The 22,442-nt window shown below is 37.2% G+C and overlaps 1 protein-coding gene across 1 annotated transcript in view; it reads left to right on the forward strand.

Annotated features, from left to right (window-relative positions):
* CDH12 (cadherin 12) overlaps positions 1-22,442 on the forward strand; it is a 337,470-nt gene that overhangs the window by 101,275 nt on the left and 213,753 nt on the right. Inside the window, exon 2 of the mRNA XM_028514401.2 lies at positions 17,914-18,330. Within this exon, the coding sequence (XP_028370202.1) occupies positions 18,100-18,330 (231 nt within the window). The 5' untranslated portion in view covers positions 17,914-18,099. The remainder of the gene's footprint in view (positions 1-17,913; positions 18,331-22,442) is intronic.

Here is a 22,442-nt window from a genome sequence, read left to right on the forward strand (position 1 = left end):
CAGGTAAAGTTTTTAGAGATTTTTAAAAAGTAAATATGGATAGTTTTTAAAAATTGTTGTTTGAATATAGTTGTCTCCATTTTCCCCACCACTGCTTCCCCCTGCCCTACCCACCCCCAACTTCCCACCCTCAGTCCTGTCCCCCTTTGGTTTTGTCCATGAGTCCTTTATATTGAATAGGTTTTATAATCTGTAAAGCAGTAGAGGTTCTGGGTTGTATTAATTGTTAATAAGCAAGAAATGATTAACTGCCTAAGAAGTGGTAAGGACTCTGGTGGCACTTGAGAGGGAATGCAATGCAATAAATGAAATTAAAGAAAACCTCAGCACCTGTCCAAGTCAGTATTTGTCCACAGGTTCACACCAGCAAAGAGAGGACGGTTTATTTATTATGCGAGAGAATCTGCTCAGAGCAGCTGCACAGGTGCTAAGACCCTCCCTCTCCCCAACCCCATCATTTGGTTGTTAGCCGTAACGATGAGAGCAGCCTGCTTCCTCTCCTAGAGTTCAATGTTAATGTATTTCGCACCAATGTTAAGAGCATGACAACTCCTAAGAGAGAGAGAGAGACAGGGTGAAAAAAATATATAGTAATAATAAAAAAGATAGAAATGTCATTAGATCTGCTCCTTGAGACCAGATACATCAAAATTCAATATTAGAAGCTGTCATGGAATTACAGCTTTTGTTTTTCTTTCTGTCACCCATCTGGTGCGCGTAAGTGCTGAAAGGCAAAGCAGGCATCAGCTGAAATACTGCATTCATTAATCATGAGAGTAGGGAATGTGCATATAAGTCACACTGGGGACATTATTTCAGAGCCTCTAATGATGTAGGTCAGTGCATATTAGTGTCTACTCCTCACTCTGGGGTGTGGTATATATTTTCTCCTGTATATTGAAGGGTACCTACACTTTCAAAGCAATCAAGGGACATTATTTGAAAGTGCATCTCTCAATTACAAAGATAAATATTGGCTAAAGATGGAGGAAGCTCCTTGGGCATCATAATGTCTTATTTAATACCACTCTGGATTCCCAAGCTTATTGTAAAGCATTTCATATATTTGAAAGAATTAAGCAAACACAATGGTCTTACTGGCATAGAAAGTGTAATGCTGATACCCAATTATCAGTGACTTTAAAGTTACTTTTCTCCTGTGCCTCTCAAAAGGTACTATTCAAAAGATGTTCAGATTTTAGGGGTCAGCAGGCTTATGGCCAAATCCTGCTCACTGCTTGATTTTGTAAATATGGTCCTATCAGAACACAGCCATCCCCATTTGGTTACATGTTTTTGATGATTTCGCTTAGGTGACAATGGCAATGGCAGGTACTTATGATTGACACCTTGAGGCCCACAAAGCCTAAAATATTTCTCATCGTATTTTTACATGCAATATTGTAATATTAATAGATGCCTGATATATGACTCTTAGTTTTCTCATTTATAGTTTATAGAATTATATCATTTGTATAGAATGTTTTGGAAATATTATTCTACTTGCTTTGATTTATGAGATTTAAAAAAAAATTGAGTACTTTTTTCTGATTCATGTTGTTTTACAGGCCTCACTTTTGACACTTTTTCTATTTTACTTATTTTTAACTCTCTCCGTTTACTTTTAATCACCTTTATAAACATGAAAACTCTTCTAGGTAGGTACACTTGAAGTCTAAGATAGACTTGGCTGTTGTCCACAGGATCACTGGAGACACTACACCTTTCGCATTCTGGAAAAAATGAAATAGCCATTGTCCCATTGTAAGTTTTCTAATGAGACCCTGAATGTGAGAACATTTTGGAAACTTGCAAATAGAAAAATAATTTTAGAAGTTATGCTGTAGTCTTGCAAGTCAACTCAAAATTTTTCATAATAGTACATGTAAACATATAACATGTACACATACAGGGTACACTACCAATGTTTTATATATAGAAATGAAAATATTCAAATAATTATATCAACATCATTTTTTTAATCTCCCTAGTGAAAGCATGTGTAGATGGGAAATTATGTCAGTTTTGTTAAGTGATAGGTTGCGGTGTTTAAAATTGTGCTTGAATAATATTAGGTGCTGAATATTTGTATGTGTGAAGAAATTAGAAAAAAGATCTGGTATAAATATAATTCTATTTATTTTTAACCTTTTTTAAATTAAATACTTTTGAAAGTTATTGTTGTTCAACTACAGTTTTCTGCCTTTTCCCTCCACCTCTCCCCAGAGAGGAGAGGGGAGAAAATCATGGGGGGAAAGGGTGAAGGTTTAAATACAAGTAATTTTTACAGAGGAAATTTCTGATTTTCATAATAAAAATCAGTTATTTGAAGAAGTAACAAAATTGATATAATTTGAAAATAATACTCTAGTAAAATATTATGGCAAAAGAAATTAAAGATAAAGTTCATATGGCATAGTTCATATGTGGGTAAGTAATATATAGTCCTCAAATGATTAAATCATTGAGTAAAAAATAAAATATGTTTTAACGAGTGGGACTGTAAAGTAGTTCCCAAAAGAAACACCACATATGCCCTTGTGGCATATGGATTCCAGGAAGGCCATAACATAGAAGATATGTCAAGAAATCCACAATCTATTACAGTAGTTTATTTTTTTCCTTTTTCATTATTTTATTTTATTTTAATTGTTGTTCAAGTACAGTTTTCTGTCTTTTATTCCCATCCTAGCCCATCCCCCAAGCCCTCCCCACCTCCCTCCCATTTCCACCCCCCTAGTTTTTGTCCATGTGTCCTTTACTTGTTCCTGAAACCCTTCCCCTTTTCCCCTGAAATTCCCTCCCTTCTCCCCTCTGTAGTTTAAAATTTAAAGAAATGTATTTTAAAGGTAGAGTGGGTTCTAGAATGAAAAAAATAATAATGTTGTATATAGTAGATAATGAAGAGCTGATGTTGGTAAGCCTCTTTAGAGTCACATTATAGTTTTCTGGGATCATATTTGAAGATGTGTAGTACATACAGCAAGAGTTAAGCTTAGAGAAGAATGAAAGGCAACTGTAAGGGGGAAAAAATGTCTGTTGAGTCTTGTGCCATCTCAGTATTGTCTGGAATTATGGAATTAGAGAATATTTAATGCTCCCTGTTTCTCTTCTATAATGGATCCTCTTCTTGCACCCCACCCTTACTATTTTTCTGTTTGAAGAATCAAGATCCAATCTTCATTTTTGATTCTGAATATATCTCATTATCCTTCAGGTAAGTTACAAGAAAAACTTTTCTGGTAGTTCCTGTAAGGCTCAGTAATCAAACAATCATTTAAAATGATTAATAATTAACCCTGGCTGGCATAGCTCTGTGGATTGAGCATGGGCTGTGAACCAAAGTGTCGCAGGTTCGATTCCCAGTCAGGGTACATGCCTGGGTTGTAGGCCATGACCCGCAGCAACCACACATTGCACACATTGATGTCTCTCTCTCTCTCTCTCTCTCTCTCTCTCTGTCTCTGTCTCTCTCTCTCCCTCCCTCCCTTCCCTCTCTAAAAATAAATAAATAAAATCTTAAAAAAACAAAATGATTAATAATTAAAAGTATATTTTATTTGAGAAAGACAAGACATTTTCTGGGTTTTTAAAAATCCCAGTGATAGCTGTGTAGTCTGTATTCCTTGTGTGTCTTAGAATCCATATCGGCGTGTAGCTGGGTCATCCTGATGCCTGTTATGCCCATTTCTACCCTCCAGATTAAAACCTGTCTCTGAAATCTCCTTTTCTCTTTCTCACCCTTGCCCCTCACCTTCCCATACCTCAGGCCACTTCCTCACTGTCATGATGGTCTCCCTATCTTTACTTTCTTCCTTATGTGCACTCCTCTTAGAAATAGAGTTGGTGCAAATCTCAGCCTCATTGTTTATCTAGATGTGATCTTTCTGGAATTCTGGTGAATAAATCCCTCACTCCATTCAGTATCAGTATCATTTACTCTTTGTTATTGTCCATAATGAATAGGTTGGTACCTTTAATTGCAACCAAAAAACTCTTTTGCTCACCATAGTCACATTCCTGTGGGACATCTGTAAGGCTTAATCTAGCAAGTAAGTTGAGACAGGGATTCAGTCTCTTCTTTCATCCAAGTTCACTGCCTCCAGTAATAATTAAAGAAGTGTATTGTCATTGTGTGTTGGAAAAAAATCATGTGCATTCAATTCCTGTTGAATATATAACCTAGAAGGAATGAATGTGGGGCCATCTCTAGTCCAGATGACTTGCATAAACATTTAAAGGATGTATGTGTGCCTAGGTGATCATACTGAAACCCTGAGGTGCTAGCAGATGTAGCTTAGTGGCCATGCTCTTGAATATGAGCCCCAGTGAATATTGGGGTAAATCCTGATCACCGTAGTATAAAATATAATATGTACATTGGGGTTGTGCTTGATTCAGTTTATTTCAAGAAAATAAAACAAAACAATTTTAGGTTTCCTAATTATAGTCCACAGTCTTGAGTATCAAGTCTACCATTTGGTCATTTTTTGTAGAATTTATTTTTTGGTGATAAATTTATTGTGATTGATGTAACCTCCATGTCACCCAATTCAAATGTGTAAGTTATGCAATTTAAAATGTTATTAGTGTAGTCACATAACTGTGTAACCATCACCGCAATCTAATTTTAAAACATTTTTGTCGAGTCCAGAGGAAACCCAGTAATCATTCTATACACCCCACCCCAAATACCAGCCCTTGGAAACCACTAATTTTTATTATTACACTCTGTCTTTATGTACGTGCCTCGTGTAAGCATTTCATATAAATACAATCCATATGCATGGTATTTTGTAACTAGCTTCTTTCATTTAACATGTTTTTAAGGTTTGTCCATGTTGTAGCAAACATCAGTACTTTGTGCCTTTTCAGTGTTAAATAATATTTCATTGCATAATGTTGTATAAATACGCTGTACTCTGTAAACTGGCCCTTTGCTTCTTCATTTCTTCACTGCAAACTGAGAGCCATTAGTTCAAAAGTCCACGTTTTTTTATAGCTGCTTAGCCTTGTCTTTTAAGTTCAGTATTTGGGCCCCTATGAAATCCAATTCATCTGATTGCTTTTTATCCTCTGTATGTGGGTCACACTTTTCTTTTGCTTTTCATGTCACACAATTGTTGAAAATTGAACTTTATAAATGATATATTGTAGCAGTAGTGGACATTGAACCTCCAATCCCATTCCCTGGGTATTGTTCTTGTTTTTTGCTTGGTCATTTATATATTCAGTTAAACTGGATGCACTCATTCAGAAAAGTTTATTACACCCACAGTGTGCAGCCTCTGCTATCCCTGTTCATGTGTTTTCTCACGTGCTCTTTTAACCTGGCTACTTACAGTATTGGCCCTGTGCCAGCATAAGCCACCTGTTGGTGAACAGCATTGTATGAACCTGCTTAGCCTGTTAGATTTTAACCCTCTACTGTTGGATATATGCGTGTCTTGTAGGCTATTATTACTGATCAGTGAATTTTCATTTTTTTGCTCCATGTTTCACTGGGGACTAGTACCTGGAAGGTTTCATCCCTACTTGCTCTTGAGACAGAGCACACAGTTGAGGATCGTTTTTAAGACTGTTTTCCTAGGAGTTACCCCTGGGTCACAGCAGCTTATTTCTCAGTTAGTATTTGAAGTTGTGTTTAAGCCTCTTGTTCCAGTGAGAGTTTATGGGTCTGATGCAGCTAAGAGAAACTCTCACCTCTCTTCCATTCCCTCCAGGGATTGCTGCTGATTGAGCACAGCTTAGCATATGTACTCAACCTCCCCACCCTTTGGATTTGACTGATCCCAAAGGGATCTTCTTGGTCGTCTCTTTGCCTAGTTCTCTTTATTAAACTTCTTCTTGTTCTGACATTGCTTTCATCTATTTGCTAAAATCATTTGCTTTTATTAAACTTCTGGTTGCTCTGTCATTTGATCTGCCTACTCCTTCATAACTGCGCTCCACTAAGATCTCTATTTTTTTCAACAATTGCCTTAGACAAGGAGTTCACATTGTGTTCAAAGTGAAGTGTGTCCTCTCAGACAAAGTGGTATATCTCTTTGTCCTTTGTGCCTTCTGCCCTCCTGGGAAGAATACCCACATGAGTGCAACAAAATTGGGAGCAAAGACCCACTTTTCCAGCAAGTCACCCTTACTCTCAGTGGCATTGGTGATGACAGGAGGTGGCAGCCCTGATCATCTTCATTTTGCCGTTACAAATGTGGAATCTTTGCCTTTCAAGTGAGCTAGTGGGAGGGATGGGCCCCAGTATTCGAAACCTGGTGTGTCTGAAGTAGAATTTCACTCTATGATTGAGGGCTGGTGAGAAATGGAGGCTTATATTCCCCACCACACCTACATGAAATAGGGTTTCTGCAACACAGCCTGAGGAGGGGAGATAAGAAACATTGCTGTCCCTTTCTTTTCCAGGCTGAAACCACAGTTCCAGTCTAGGAGCTGGGTAGAGAGAGAACCTCCAACTTCTTGCCTATACCTGCCCAGAGGAGAGAGCTTCTGTAACACAGACCTGAACTATATAAATTTAAAAATACCATTTAAGGAAGCAGGTCATAGTTCAATGTCACAGGCTCTTGCTGTTCTTACCAAGAATTAGTTGACTTCCTTGAATGAATGTTTCTCCACTTGCCAAATATGCCTAAGACAATTTCCAGCAACTTAAAATAATTATATTTAAATAATTTTCTCAGTAAAATTGTTTTTGTGCTGTGGAGAGTGTTGGCTGAATGCCATTCCACAATTATGGAATATACTATTTAGTTTTGTTATCAGAATGTACCACTTTTTTTTGTTTCTTTTTAGTCAGTCCTGATTAAACTGCGTAAGACTGAGAATTCAGGAAGATGGAATTGAAGGAGTGTGATAAAGTTTAAGATTCTTCACAGTCTTGGATGTTTTGCTAGAAAACAAACCCAATGGGATTCAATCCAATCTTACCCCAAACTGATTTTCTGAGCAACTATCAATCATTTCCTCCTGATGGACTTCCTGTAAATCCTCTTTAATCTGCCACAACTAGAACATTTTGCGGATACAGAATTTGAATGCAGGATAAAAATCCAAACTATTTTCCAACACAAAGTATACTTCTTTCAGGCATTGTGAAGTAGCATTCAGAATGGAGATTCTGTGGCTTTCAGGCCTTGAATTATTTCTAATACTGAAGGTTTCCATCATTTACAAAGGTAATCTCTAAAGAGGGCTCTAAATATATTATTTTTCTCCTGCCCTTGTCCGATTACTCCATGTAAATGTTTCCTGGTGCAAAAGTCTGTTGTACCATTTTTTAGCCATTAACCAAGCCTCTAGAAAATGAGATCCCTCATTTATTAGCAAATATTTTTAAAATTTCTCATTTATTTGACTATAATTTGTCAACTTACAAACATGGTTCTAATTTCTTAAGAATTGATTTTCTACTGAAAGTTTGGTGTTAAAAACAAAATTCACTGAATAAATTTGAAGATCTAATTGGCTTTATTTAGTGACTTGTGAATTAGGCAGCATCTCATCTAACCATGAAAAGGAGCCCTAAGCATCTGTACAAAATGGAAGGCTTTTATAGGCAAAAGTGGGTGGGAAAAAAAAGAAGTTTCTAGAAAATAATAGATGATTTCAGGCAAGGTCATCTTCTTCTGGGGAAGGGCAGGAAGGGGAGTCTGTCAGGCAGGTTACCTCAGTAGTGCTGAGCAGGCAATTCCAGATTGACTGGTTAGAGGTCACCTTCCTGGGACATGCCGAACCTGCAAATATGTCTTGGTTAGCTCTCATGGGACCTAGCACAAATGACTCCATTTTGGGTCTGCTGCCCAAGTATGTCGTTCATGTCTTAAAGAAAGGAAGCTCATAGCATTGCAAAAGTTGTCTCAGATTTGAATATAATCATGCAATGATACAATCCAGTTTCATTTCTGGTAGTTTTGTTTGTTTCCAAGGAATGAATAATTGCCTCTTTGTTTCCTTATTTTTCTAAATATTAATCATTACTTCATCAACAAATTCTCCAATGAAGTGTGAATTATTCTTGGTCATTTAAAGATGCCATGTAGTGCATTAGTTTGTGTCCATCCATTTCCCCTCCTTGGTGTTATACGTCTTGGAATTCTTTCTTCTGCTCCAGCTGGACTAGTGCTCCCTGAGTCTGCATACAGTTGTTTTCCTGAAACTCCTCTATTATTTTCCTGGAAATTCCTTTTGCCTTTCTCTTCTGTTAAATATCTTTGTTACAAATACCAAATTTTCTTTTTATTTTCTTAAATAAATTTTTTGGGGGCAGGTCTATATTTACAGAAAAATGGAAAAGATAGTACAGAGAATTCACTGTGCCCTATACCTACTCACTCCCATGTTTCTCTTCTTACATTAGTATGGTGCATTTGTTATAATTAAATAATCGATATTGATACATTATAATGAACTAAAGTCTATGCTTTATTCAGATTTCCTTAGTTTTACTTAATGTTCTTTTTCTGTTCCAGGATCCCATCCATTACATTTAATTTGTCATGTTTCATTAGGTGCCTCTTAGCTTTGACAGCTTCTCAGATTTCTCTTGTTTTTGATGAGATTCATGGTTTTCAAGAGTACTGGTCAGGTATTTTGTAAAATGTTACTCAGTTGGGAAGTGTCTAATGTTTTTTGGGTGATTAGACTGATGTTACTGGGTTTTTCAGAAGAAGATCAAACAAGTAACATGCCATTTTTAGAACATCATACCAAGGGTGTTCTAACAATGCAGTTAAATTTCCACCAGTAATGGGAATATGTTCTCAAATATCTCATCTCAGGGGGTGGGGAGGGGAGAAAGAGAGAGAGAGAGAGAGGGAGAAGGAGAGGGAGAGGGACAGGGAGAGGGAGAGGGAGAGAGAGATTGTGTCTCTTGTTATCATGTACTAGAAACATGTCCCAGGTTGACATTCTTGCTTGTTTCCATAATATTTTTTTCTTGGCTTACTAGAGATACCAGTATCATTTCAGCATATGTGTACCATAAGTAGCTATTGTAGCTATTAATGAAGGAAGGAAGCAAAGGAAATCAGTATCGTTAAGCATAATCAATTGGGGAGCATAAACTTGTTTCACAAGGATGTTATAGGTTAACACATTCCCCAGGGGATCACAACTGTTGCCTGCAAAGGAGATCAACAACCTCCCTCCCCCAAACAGGAAAGGGCTACATTTTCAATTTCCCCATTCACTTGCCCAGACTGTGGAGGGAACTAAGCACATGCTCAGTACCAATTCAGAATGACACAAGGGCAGTGCTTCTATGAAGCACATCAATAGGAACTAACATGGTGATCATAGAGGCCTGACACTCTAGCCTAGGGGAAGAAGGGATTGGTTGGAAGGTGGAAACATCAGAAGCCCATAAAAGCTTGAGAAATTGATTTTTTTTAAAGTGCCTGGTCTACCCCAAGCTCAGGGTAATATAATCCAGTTTCACATGGAAGCTCTTTCTTGGTGACTCACGCTCGCCCAGTTCTTGGCACATTCCCTCTATAGTAACCATGTGGATCTGGCAGCTGCATAGCCTAGCAGCTGCGGAGACTCGAAATGCTGGCTCCAGTTGGGAGCCTGGGTAAAGCAGCATAGTCAGAAACAGCACCAAGCTATTTGGATTGGGACTGAGACCACTTAGCAGCTGCCTGTGGGCTCCAAAGGACTAAGCTTTAATATGAAGCAGGAACTCTGGACACTGGCCTGTGTTTTAGCCTTGCTGAAGTCTGGATTTTTTCCATGGCAGGGTGATCAGAGGTGGGGCACAGGGGCAGCCTTTTATTTCCCCCTGAATAAATCTTGCCACACCACAGTCTCTGGTGCTTGGGCCTGTAAAATGCTTTTCTCACAATCTAATGAATGAGCCCCACTTCCACTGGGGAAAAAAATGTACATGGATATATGTATTTATAAGGTGTTTCCAGAAACATCCAGCCAATGTTAATACAAAGAGAATGGTTTGCACAACATCCATGTAACCTGGGAGTCAAGAAGAACGGACTGGTTTGTGCATGTGTGAACAATGACCACTTTGCTGACTAGTCAGTGTGAGGTGATAGACACTTTTGAGTGAGCATGTGTACTGTGTGGCCATTACATTCAAAATGACTGAGCGAGTGGAACCACAGATGTACATCAAATTTTGCCTTAAGCTTAAACATTCTCTGTGGAAACTATTTTGATGATTCAGAAAGCCACAGCTATGGGAAAATGGTGATTGGCAGCTTCATCACGACAACATGCCTGCTTATGCATCATGTCTTGTGCAGAGGTTTTTGGTGAAACATTAAATCACCCAGGTAACTCAGCCTGCCTACAACCCAGATACAGCTCCCTGTGACTTCTTGTTTTTCCCCAAACTAAAATCACCTTTGAAAGGGAAGAGATTTCAGACCATCAGTGAGATTCAGGAAAATAAAACAGGGCTGATGGTGATTCGGAGAACTGTGTGAGGTCCCAAGGTGCCTATATTGAAGGGGACTGAGGTGTCATTGACCTATACACAATGTTTCTTGTATCATGTATTTCTTCAATAAAAGTCTCTATTTTTTCATAGTACAAGGCTGGGTATCTTCTGGACAGATCTTGAATGTACTCATTAGAGAGTAGTATGTGGATGAGTCAGAGAGTAATGGTCAATAAATTTCGCAGATTAAGATCATAGAGCAATGATTACCTTTAGGCATCTTTGTTTTACTTCTAAGCAACAATGAAAATTGGTTTACCATCTCTACTTCTCAGTGTCAAATTTATAAAACAGAAAGGTTGAGGTTAGGGCTTTGCTGAACAACAGAGATGGCAAAATTATCTTTTGATGTGAGTTTACTAGGACCAATTGAGCTTTAGTAGGAATGTCTGCTCATTCTCAAGGCAATCTAAGACCTACTTTTATTTCTTGGACAAAGATTAAATTGTTTACACATAAGAATATCTCTGTTAAAAGCTTCAGATAACTTTCATAGAATTCAAATTCTTAAATTACGAGATTGGCTGGAAATCTTTAAATAATTATTGAAGATATTATTTATAAACTATGAAGCAGAAAATTTAAATGCAAAGTTAAATAGCCTTTAAAATATGTTTTTAAGGTAAAGGTTTATATGAAGTCAGTCAAAGATTATTTTTGACATTTCAATAATTTAGGGATTATATACATTATTTTGTCCTGTTTTTGCTGTATGAAAAAAGAAGGCCTCTCTCTGTATTACTTCAGATTAAAAGACCATTTATTTCATGAGAAAGGAGGGGATGTAAATATATATTTTTTAAACTTTGTGATTAAAAACGTCACACCATAGGCACAGTCACCAGGAAAGTGTTGATTCGATACACCGGCAGCCTTAGACTGTGATCCATTGCAGGGAACCATTTATAAAAATCCATGCATGTCAGTATAAGAAAACATCTTCTAACATTGGTAGACCTTGCAGTGTAATTTATATAAAATACGATTTTTTTTAAATCAGAAGCTATTCTTAAAAGCACACACATCCAACACTAAATAAATAACAGAGAAGCCACAGCCTTTGGATAACTCTTAGCTTTGGACACGCTTAACAGGAAAGCTGTCATGGGCTATTTTACATCTAAGCACCCCCTGTTTTGAAATATGACCATTAAAAAAAAAAACCTCCCTTCTGCTAAAAGAACTACTGGGCTCCAGAGGCTCATCATCAGCTTTGGAAATTGTTTGAAAGCCATGTTGGCTATACAAAGTTTAGGGGTAATGGACAAATATAAATTTTTAAACATTGTGTCCAAATCCAGTATATGGAATAAAACACACCTCTGGTGATGTGCTTTGTAACAAATATGTCTTCTTTAAGGTTCACATGTTTCCATAGGGTGCTGACACCTCAGAATAAGTCTGTTATTCTTCCTCTTATAACAGCACCATTGGTGCTGAGGCAAAGTATACCCAGGATGATGGCTCTGTAAAGTTTTTCTTGTAATTCAGGCTATGTTTCATGCTTAAGGGAGATGTTTTCCTTTCACTTAAGAATCGGAATCCTTCAATCTCCTTGCATTACTTTTGTTGTGATATGACACTTTAAAAGCTCCCTGGCTGGAAACGGTGGCTGGAGGCTGGGATCTGCTGGGAGCAGCATCCTGTGCTGGAAATAATCTCTTCATCTATTTGCTGAAAGACTGCAGCGCTGTAGAGTCTTGGAATGGATTTTAGGATTCTACTGCAATGATGTGAATTACATAATGCACGTGCACACAATTTCTAATTGAATGATGAAATAGAAAGGGTTTTATTTTATGATGTATATAGCTCCACAGACATAACAGCATTGTGGATTGTGCCCTCACAGCACAAATGTTACTTAACAGACATGACTTAGTGTGCAACTATGCTGTGACTTCACTAAAAATTATTCTTCAGATCTGCCTTGCTCTATGGCCCATCTTTTTAATGATTTGTTTAAAGTATACCAAGGCTGGGAGTGACCACCGAGTTTGGAGTTGTCAAGTACATTTAGTAGGCTGCCTTCTCATCTGGTTTTCTCAGCATGGCATCCCCATTTCCAGAGAACTGGAAGAAACCTACACAGTTGGAAACTACTTACCTCCCTCTTTGTGCAACACCTACGTCGGGTCACCTGTCCCGTTGAGTGCCTAATGGGTGGATTAGCTGGGTTGCTGTGCAGTTTCTTAATGTTCAGCTGCCATCCGATTCTATTAACATACTGGTCCTGTCATTTACTGCTTCAGGTGCTTTTTTTTTCCTGCTTCTGCTTAGAAGCATGTGTCTCTTTTTAGATCCTCATAGGGGAGTGCTGGGAGTCTTGAATATCCTGACTTCAAAGGAACTATATTGACCTGACAGCTTCGATCCTCAAATTTTACAGAAGATCTAAATCAATCTAAAAATAATTAAGCTGCCCAATATTGAATCACCTGTGTAGCTTTGGGAAAAGAATTTGGAATTCAGGTCTTTAAGTTTATATTGTCTGTCTTTCTAGGACTTGAAAGCGTTGATGCTTTCATCTCTTTGCATGTTCATTAATGCAGGGGCGGCACAGAGGAAGGTCCAAGGGGGTGGGCTCTGCAGTCAGCCTGCCCAGGTTCAAGTCTGCCTCTATGTGTTCATTTCTGGGCCACGTTCAGGTCCTTTAACTGCTTTGTTCCTGTTTTATCTGTAACACAAGTAAAATAATAGCACTTCTTTCACAAAGCAGTTGTACAGATACAGAAAATCCAGTGCTATGTGAAACAAAGTAAGTCAACAAAAGTCAGCTATTATTGAGTGGCTAATTCACGCAAACTGAAATATGTACTTGGGACCTAGCATATGCCAGATACAGCAGTTCCTCAAACACCATCTTTTTGTTCAACGTTGTTTTGTTATAATGTTGATGAGGCACTTAAACTCTTGTTTAAGTGGCTGTGGTTAAATGGGTTCTGGAAAACCTTGTTTCATAGCAGTTCCAAAAAGTCATTGACAATGTGAGGCAAGGACTTCCTGCAAGAGGCATTTTTGCCACAGTCATAGACCCTCTTCACTCCACCTAGAAAACAGGAACAAATCATTATATAAATGCACCTTTTACATTTTTAATTACAGATTTTTTTACTACAGTTTGATACGTGAGTCCCTAAAAACCCTTTCATTCTGCAGAATTCACATTAAAATAAATGTACTCATGCAAAAAAAAAGAAAAGTAAGACTGTGCAGATCCCAAAACCTGTGCAATTACCCCTTAGCAATCATCACCTTAATGAAAATATTAGCAAGACTAATACACTGATAAATATTTCTATAAATATAAGATTATATTGTTAAAAAATGGGAAAAGTAATTTGGTGGCACAGATAAGTGAGGATCAGCCTTCTTAGAGAAGGAGGCAGAGAGAAATGCACACAGACACAGTAGAAAACACAACAGGCTAAGACAGAGTGTGTGTCCAAAGAGAGACAAAGGAAGGAGCAAATGGGGATGTGAGGGAATGGGAATTGTGTTCCATGCTGTACTCCTGTGTGGCTCCCACTAACTTGAGCCTTATTACAGTATTTCGTGTGTAGCTGATGTGTTTGGTGATGCAACTCTGATTTGCTGGGAAATTAGCTTAAGAAACAACATGCTTTCCATGTTATGCTCACATTCTTGTCTACTTACCAGTCATTTGTAAATCAATCCCCTCACATTGAAGACACCCATTCTAGCATAACAGATGGGGAATGACATGGATAGATTAGAGTTTCTGAAAGATTACTCCAGTAGGGGATCAAAACTCAGATTTTAGATACCTTTGACTCTAACAGGGGAAGGGTAGCTAGAATCAGATGGTGACAGTAATGATGAATATAGCCTGATGTCCAATATCAGTAATTTCCACTATAAAATAAGAAGGTACTAATTTAGAGAATTTACCTTAGATGTCAATGGCCTTTAATATCTGATTTTTGATACCTCACATCAAAAAAAAAAAGAGAAACTGGAGAAAACTTTCATGGGACAGGAAAGCAGAAATATAGTCTAATTTGTTCCCTATGCTAGACTGTGTTTGGGCAGTTCAAGTTCTAGCCTCCATCTTTTCTATTGGTAATTACCTCCCTGTATGTCTGAGCTTGCCTGAGCTAGGATTGACAAAAGTATAGAAAGAAGCATGGAAGACACTAACATGTTGGATGTCTCTGTCAGCAATTTAAGCTTGAAAACAGATAAGGGGAATATGCACAGTGTGCTTACACAGGCTTATTGAAAATAGTGGCAAATATCCTCTAATCTCTTAAATATGCTGTCTCACAGATCTGATGCAGTTCATGTTTGACATTTCATCTGAATGCTAATAACCTCTGATTACTAAAATATTTATAAAATTTATTTTTACCAAAGAGATGCAGTTCATCATGATAAGGTATTGCAGAATAAACCTTGTTTTATAACAAAAAAAAAAAAAACCCAATAAATTACTTAAGTAGAGATCACAGTTTGTGACTTAAACTTTATTGTTTAAACCAGTACTGTTCAGTATAAAATATTGCAAACCACAAGTATGAGCTAGGTATACAATTTAAATTTTTCTAGTAAACACATTAAAAAGTAAATATAAATTGATAAAATTAACTTAATACTTAATATTTAACACAATATCATCATGTTCAAAAGTAATACATATAGAAGTGAATAATGAGACATTTTATTTTTTTAAAGATTTCGTTTACTTAGTTTTAGAGAGGGTAAGGGAGGGAGAAGAAGAGAGAGGAAAGCATCAATGTGCAGTTGCTTCTTGTGCGCCCCCTACTGGGGACCTGGCCCACAACCCATCATGTGCCCTGACTGGAGATTGAACAAGTGACCCTTTGGTTTACAGGCCAGCACTCAATCCACTGAGCCACATCAACCAGGACAAGATATTTTAAATTCTCATTTTTTGTACTAAGTCTTTGAATTTTGGTATACAATTCTAAAGCAGAGCATATCTTAATTTCAAATTGCTGAATTTCAACTAAATAACCACATAGGGCTACTGGTCACTATATTAGACAATATAGGTCAAAGTTATCTTTTATGAACCTTAATTCTCCAGAGTGAAAAGATGCAATAAAGTAAATACATATCCTACTTATGTTTTTGTCTAAAAGTTACATCCTTTAAGGCTATAAAAATACCATGGACAAAAACAAATAAACAAAATAGAACTGGAGACATGGAAATAAGGAACAAACTGACAGTGACGAGAGGGGAGGGGGAAGAGGGAAAATAGGAGAAAAAAAGGTGAAGGGTCTAGTCCAGAACCCTTATTACCATGTATAGAGGACCCATAGTAATGCACAGCAGGGTGGGGATAGAGGGGGCGGGGCAGGAGAGAGCAAAAACTGGCTGGGGGGAATCAGGACAACTGTAATTGAACAACAATTTTTTAAAAAAGGGAAAAAAAGAAACAACTGCCACGTATTATTATTTTATTTCTCTTCTTGGGAGCATCATTATAGAATACTTTTAGAGTATAACTTCTGAACACTCCCCACCTCACATCTTATGAAAATATTAGTAAGAATAAACGAATAATAAATATTTCTATAAATATTAGATTGTTTCTGTTTATGATACACCATCTTATCTCAAGCATGGGGAATTGCTACCACATTAAATGCTGAAATTTGAATATTTGTGAAGAGTGCATTGTAAATTTCCATTATATGTAACTGAATAAGCATTCAGTTATGAACTGAATTGCAGCTGATAGGTGAACACAATGACATGCTTTATAGATGTTTAATTAAATGTGTATTGATTCCACTTGAGTTCTCTTATTTTGGGAGCATTATATATAATTTCTGGCCTCCAACATTTTTGGCCTTTGAAAACCTCCTGGGCTGTGGGCATTGTGCCTCTAGTGGCAAATGTACAAAGTCACCCTGGCTCAAGCAATGCTTGTCCCTTCCCTGCTTGCTCCTACAGGGACGCTCCTATCCCTGTAATTCTCAATGTAATTGTCACCCATGACAGGCTTTTACCAATGTCACTTTACTAACTTTTTTTAATGTTTATCAAATTCTTGATTTGTGGCATTTTTGACAGTGACACACCCAGAAGTAGTCAGGTTTGGGTTGAAGGGAATGGTGTCTGTGCCATCGGCTCTACTTTGTCATGAAAACCAAATGCAAAAGGCTTCATTTTTTTCCTTCTCCGTATTTTAAATGATGGCAAGAAAAAAACATGCATTTTTAAACTAACAGCAATCATTAAGTTTTAACTTTGAATGATGAAGTTTGTTAATCATGTTATATATTTACAATTCCTAGTTTTCTACTTTTATTACTTGAAAACAGAAGTTAACTTTAAAACATTCCATTATGTAGTTTAAAATGAAAACATTCAGAGTTGAGTTTTTAATTGTATATAATTAGTTTGCTAACTTCAGTTTTGCATCAGCATATTCCGTGAGCTCACTTTGCCCTCATCTATGTACTTGACTGTCAATTTGTTCTCTGTGTCTGATTTAGGAGAGGCAATGATTGTGTCTGTTTTCTTATCTACTGTATAACAAATGACCTGGTACAGTGTAGGTGCTCAGTGAACCTTAGATAAATAAATGAAAAACAAATGTTTGTTATCAAGTGATGTTCAAAGCTCATTTTACCTAAATGCAAAGGAGAGGGTGTCCACATGGTAGGGATCCAAGGTTGCTTTGAACTGGACCCCATTTACAGAATAACTCCCACATATCCAGGGTTTCTGCTATGCCAAGGCTAGAAAAAAAATTTGGTAACTTAAAGCTTATAAAGCCATCTAATAATTTATTAATCATTCATATTTTATTAAGATACTTTACTTTTATAATTAATAATCTATCTTTTTTCCCTATATGTCTTATTCTTTGTATTATCTAGTAGGGAATCTTTTTCTTTTTAAAAATCATTTTCTTTGTTCCTTATTCTGTAAGTCTGTGGTTCTCCATCTTGGCCTGTTTTGTTCCTCTGGGGAGATATTTGACAATGTCGATAGATATTTTTGTTGTGGGGAGGATGCTATTTTGTTATGTATTGACCAAAGGAAAAGAGATTCTTCAAAAAATCGTAAAATGGACAAGATAGCTCCCCAGTAGCAAAGAATTATCCAACCCAAAATGTCCACAGCGCTAAGGTTGCGAAACCTTACTCTTAATTCGCTTTGAAAACACTGATCCCTGTTTTATTCCTAAAATGATTAAAAAAAAACAACAGATCGCTTCTGTTTATGATGCACCTTTTGCCTCATTGTAACCGAGACTTTTTCAAGTCTGTAAGATGCTTAGTTTATTAAAGTTAACAGGTTGAACAGCAATGAACATTTATCAATATAATTTTCTAAAAATCTTTCCTCTCTTTTTCAAACGTTGCCAGATAAAATGAGAGTTTTGATGTTGATCATGTAATTCTATCAATTTAATGCATCTCTGTTAATCTGTTTTACAGGTCCCTTTAGATGGAATATAAAGCTGCAGAAACCTTTTCATCAGAAGGATTAATGCCTGCATTACCATTTCTGCAGTAAGACAGAACGCTCGGTGGTGGAGGCCGCAGGCACCTTCAGCCTGGATCCCACAGTTCTGCATTAAGTGCTGGAGTTTGCATTGCTCTGCGGTAGGAAAGCCTTCGCCAATGCTTACAAGGAACTGTTTATCCCTGCTTCTCTGGGTCCTGTTTGATGGAGGTCTCCTAACACCACTTCAACCACAGCTACAGCGAACTTTAGCCACGGAACCGAGAGAAAATGTTATCCACCTGTCAGGGCGGCGACCGCATCTCCAGCGAGTTAAGCGTGGCTGGGTGTGGAATCAGTTTTTCGTGCTGGAGGAGTACATGGGCTCCGAACCGCAGTACGTGGGAAAGGTAATGGCCTGTTTCTTTTGACAACCACTGGACAACCAGGGGGTTTATGCGGTGTACACTATGTGGAGGTTTTGCACAGGGGTTGAACAAACTGGTGGTTGAACACTGGAAATAAACTCAGGACACCTGATTTTAATTCCTGACTCAGTGACCTGGGTAAGCTTTGGAATATCATTCAATCCCTGTTTTCTTTAATTAGCCTGGTTATTTTCATGAAATCAATATATATTTTGTTTCCGTTTTTGACATTCTTTGCTAAACATAAAATATATAAAAACTTATTAAAAGTGTTATTATCGCACATTATTTCTCACAGACAATCAGAAATTATTTTCCAATGAGAGGTGTAGGGAAAAAAAACACAGGTGTAAATACTCTGAATTGCTGTTGCTTTCTTTGGATGACCAAGATGTCTTTCCTCCTTACCCCTTTAAAAACATGATATATAATTAGAATTGTGGTTCTGAAGTATTTGAGTTAGCTTGACTGTGCTTTATAAATAATTCATTTACTATATGCTTTGCAAGCTACTTATGAAGCTATTTATGGACAAATTTAAAAAATGTTGGAACCCAAATATGTACACGTCAATATTCAACACAACACACAGTTTTCTAGTGGTATTTCAAGTTTGTAGAATTTACTTTTTCACCAAAATAGTTTATCTGTTTCAGCCCACTTATGCTTGATTGCTATTTTTCTTACATAAAAATTTCGATCTATGCCTAGAATAGATAGAAGTAATAAATGGCATTGGCAATTGTTTTTCAGAAAAATGAATATTTTATTTTATTTTGATCTTGTTAATTCTGTTTTTAATTTTTTAAGATTTTTCCATCTTTTTAATTAATTAATACTAGTAGTAGTAGTAGTAGTAGTAGTAAAAGATATGTGTGAAGAGAGTTTAAAAGAAATCCAAGGACCAAAAAGGGAAACCATAGTAAGAAGAGTATTAGGAAGCTGGTATAGAGTATGTCTCTTGCACATTAAAGTCTGCAGAAATTTCTGGAAGTCTACACTAATGAGAAACATGATGCATCTTACGATTTTAATGTTAGGTCAAAGAAAAAAAATCCACTGAAGACCTTGATTTTTTTGCCCTATATTTTTGGAATTTTTTTGGAAAAGTATGTAAGGAATATTGAATAATACATTGCAGAAGGTCCTCAAATAGAAACCTTTGTTGAAAATGAGTATATAACCAAGGTTGCTCTAAGGTATATGAACTCTAAGACAAATATTTCATGTGGGGTGCCTATCTATCTATCGGTATATCTATATATATCTATATATCAATTTATGTATATCCATATCTGTCTATATAGACATAGATCGATCAATTGATAGATATAATTAGAATCACATCAAATCAGCATTTGAGTACCATCCTGGAAATCCAGTTTCTGATAATCTTGTAAAAAATCTTCAGTGTCATTAAGCAGAAGCACTGTTCTTGCCAGGGCTCCCACCTACTAGCAATCGGGCTGATCATGTGGCCCTGGAACAACTCCATAGGTCCAGTGTCGGGCATGGGGTGAGCTCTGACATTGAGTAGAAAGTCAGTTTCTTATTCGGTGCTGATGGGAAAAATGGGCACTGAGCCCCCAGCAGCTCCAGTCCAGCCCAGGGCACCCCACCCAGATGACCCTGTGACCCACAGATTAGCCTGGGCACAAAAGCAGTCTCAGCAAATCCTGACAAAATACTCCAAAACATGGAAGTCCCCTGGTGTTACTGTACACTACTTCTACTTACATGATTTCTCCCTACAACTATGGAATATAATAATCACTAAAATATTTTTGACAGTGAGATAGGTTCTTGTTGTGCTGGTACCCTTGTTTTTGGTGAGTTGCTTTAATATAATAAGGCTTGGGTTTTGAAAACGCAGACAAATGGAGGGGCAGCATAGCTCTCGAACTGCCTGCCTCACGGGTGGTGGTTCTCTCAGTTGTGCCTGTGACAGACTCGGGCACGGAGTCAGGGTTTCTGACAACTGTCAGAGGAAAGGTGTGCTCTGGTCGGGGTGGAAGCACATCTATAGTCTTTAGCTGAACATTGAGGTGAGGCAGTCCGCATTTTGTGGAAAAATTAATGAAATACTTCTAGCAGTCCTAAGTAAGTAGAGGAGCATTTACCTCCCAGTGAATGTGAAGCAAACGGAACTAGGAGTTGCTTATGCAAATATTAAAGAATTCTACCAATGTAAATAGAATGAAATGTATCCAAGTCACTTAAAAAATGAATTGGAATTTCTAAATAGATGAAAAAGAAAGAGGTATAAAATTGAAGTATTATAAAATTAAGACATTTTCACAGGCTCTTGGCTGTGCATTTGTAAGGTATAATATAAACCCATGGTTCTCAGGCACTGTGTGCTTCTAATGCAAATGAAACAGCAGTTGCCAAAATCTCCTTTCCACATGGGGCATAGTTAAAGTTTAATTAACTCTGTCTTAATGGTTCTAGATGTGGGAATAGTTGAATGACAACATGGGGACTGATGAAAGCTATTGTATGTCAGAGTAAACATATAGACATATATTTAAGCTATAGCTTTTTCTAGAAAGGCTTTGAGACATTCTATTAAAAGAAAAGTAAAGTATTATAAATAATATAGAATACAGAGCTAAAGAAAAAAGCAAGTGCAAAATCACCAACAAAATGATCGGTGAAACTATTATAGTTGAGCTTCAAATTTAATTTTGTTTCTTTGCAACAAAAGTATCTATGGAAAGTACTAATTTGTATAGTTCCCATCATTAGAGCTTTACTTATTGAGAGGAACAATGCATCTCTAGGTTCAAATATTTAAAAAAAGTTCATGTAGAAATTTATCAGGTGAGAGGTTTCTGAGTGGTTTAGTCCACATTAGCCTCAACACTTGTTCAAAAGGAAGAGATGTTAACATCTGTGTCCTTTCAAGAAAGACCAAACAGTGGTATTGCTTAAAACGAATTACTTTACTTTATCTGCAAGGAAAGCACAAGTGTGTCCAGAGGCAAAGCCAATGCTTTCCTCAAATAAACACATTGGATTTTATGTAAGATCTGAATAAGTATAAGGTACCATATTGCATAGTAACAAAAAAATTAACTTGGGAAAAATTAATTCATGCATTTTCAATTGTCCACAGTCTCCATCAGTAAGGCCTGCATTACTAATCGCATACACACACATGCCCACACATCTAAGCTGGGTGCTTACACCAACATGTGGAACTGAGTGCCTATGTCTGTGAAGCTCTGACTTTGTCATAGCCTCAAATCTGTGTATCAAGAAAATGCTACTCAGTTTGTATTCAAAGAAGAATCAGGAAACTGAGTTGTGATTTTTGAATAATCTCTGTTGGCAGCAATTCTTAGCTTTAAATTGTTTAGAATTGCAAAATCTAAACTGAAACTTACATAAACCCTACCTCTGGAAGCATCTGTTTATTCACCATATTTTCAATTGACGATGTATTAAAGTTTGAAAAAGGGCTAAACATTGTGGGGTATGTTTAATATGAAGGTCCCTATATAGCAATTATGGCAGGTAAGCTTTACTGAGGGCTTCTTTGGGCACCGCTTTCATCGCTGTGTATGCATAACCCGTGTGATCTTCACAGCAGCACTTTGAAGAACATTTGTTAACAACCCCGTTTTCTACATGGGAAAACTGAGGCACAGAAAGGTTTGGTAGCTTGCTCACATCACAACACTTGAATGCTGAAAATGGATTTTTAAGCCAGGTAGTTTATCTCCTTTGCACCAGAAAATATCACAGTGTATTTTCTTTTAAGGATCTTAAATAATGCTAATTTCAGTACTCTGTCAGACTGTACTGTGTTGGAGAACCTGTCAGGGGCTGAGGAGAAAAAGGGCAGTCTGTCACTGGGTCTGAAAGATGGAGGGATTCAAGAGAGGCTTCCCAGGTCTTGAAGCACCTGAGGTGTATCTTGAAAGACGACATCACTTTTTCAGAACAGATAGTCTGAGAAAAATAAATTAATATATTTTATTGATTATGCTATTACAGTTGTCCCATTTCCCCCTTCATTCCCTTCTGCTCTGCTCCCATCTCCCACCCGAACCTTCTCCCCGAGAAAACATTTTTATATGCTCTGAGGC

The sequence above is a fragment of the Phyllostomus discolor genome, chromosome 3 (genome assembly GCF_004126475.2).
Source record: "Phyllostomus discolor isolate MPI-MPIP mPhyDis1 chromosome 3, mPhyDis1.pri.v3, whole genome shotgun sequence".
Taxonomy (NCBI): domain Eukaryota; kingdom Metazoa; phylum Chordata; class Mammalia; order Chiroptera; family Phyllostomidae; genus Phyllostomus; species Phyllostomus discolor.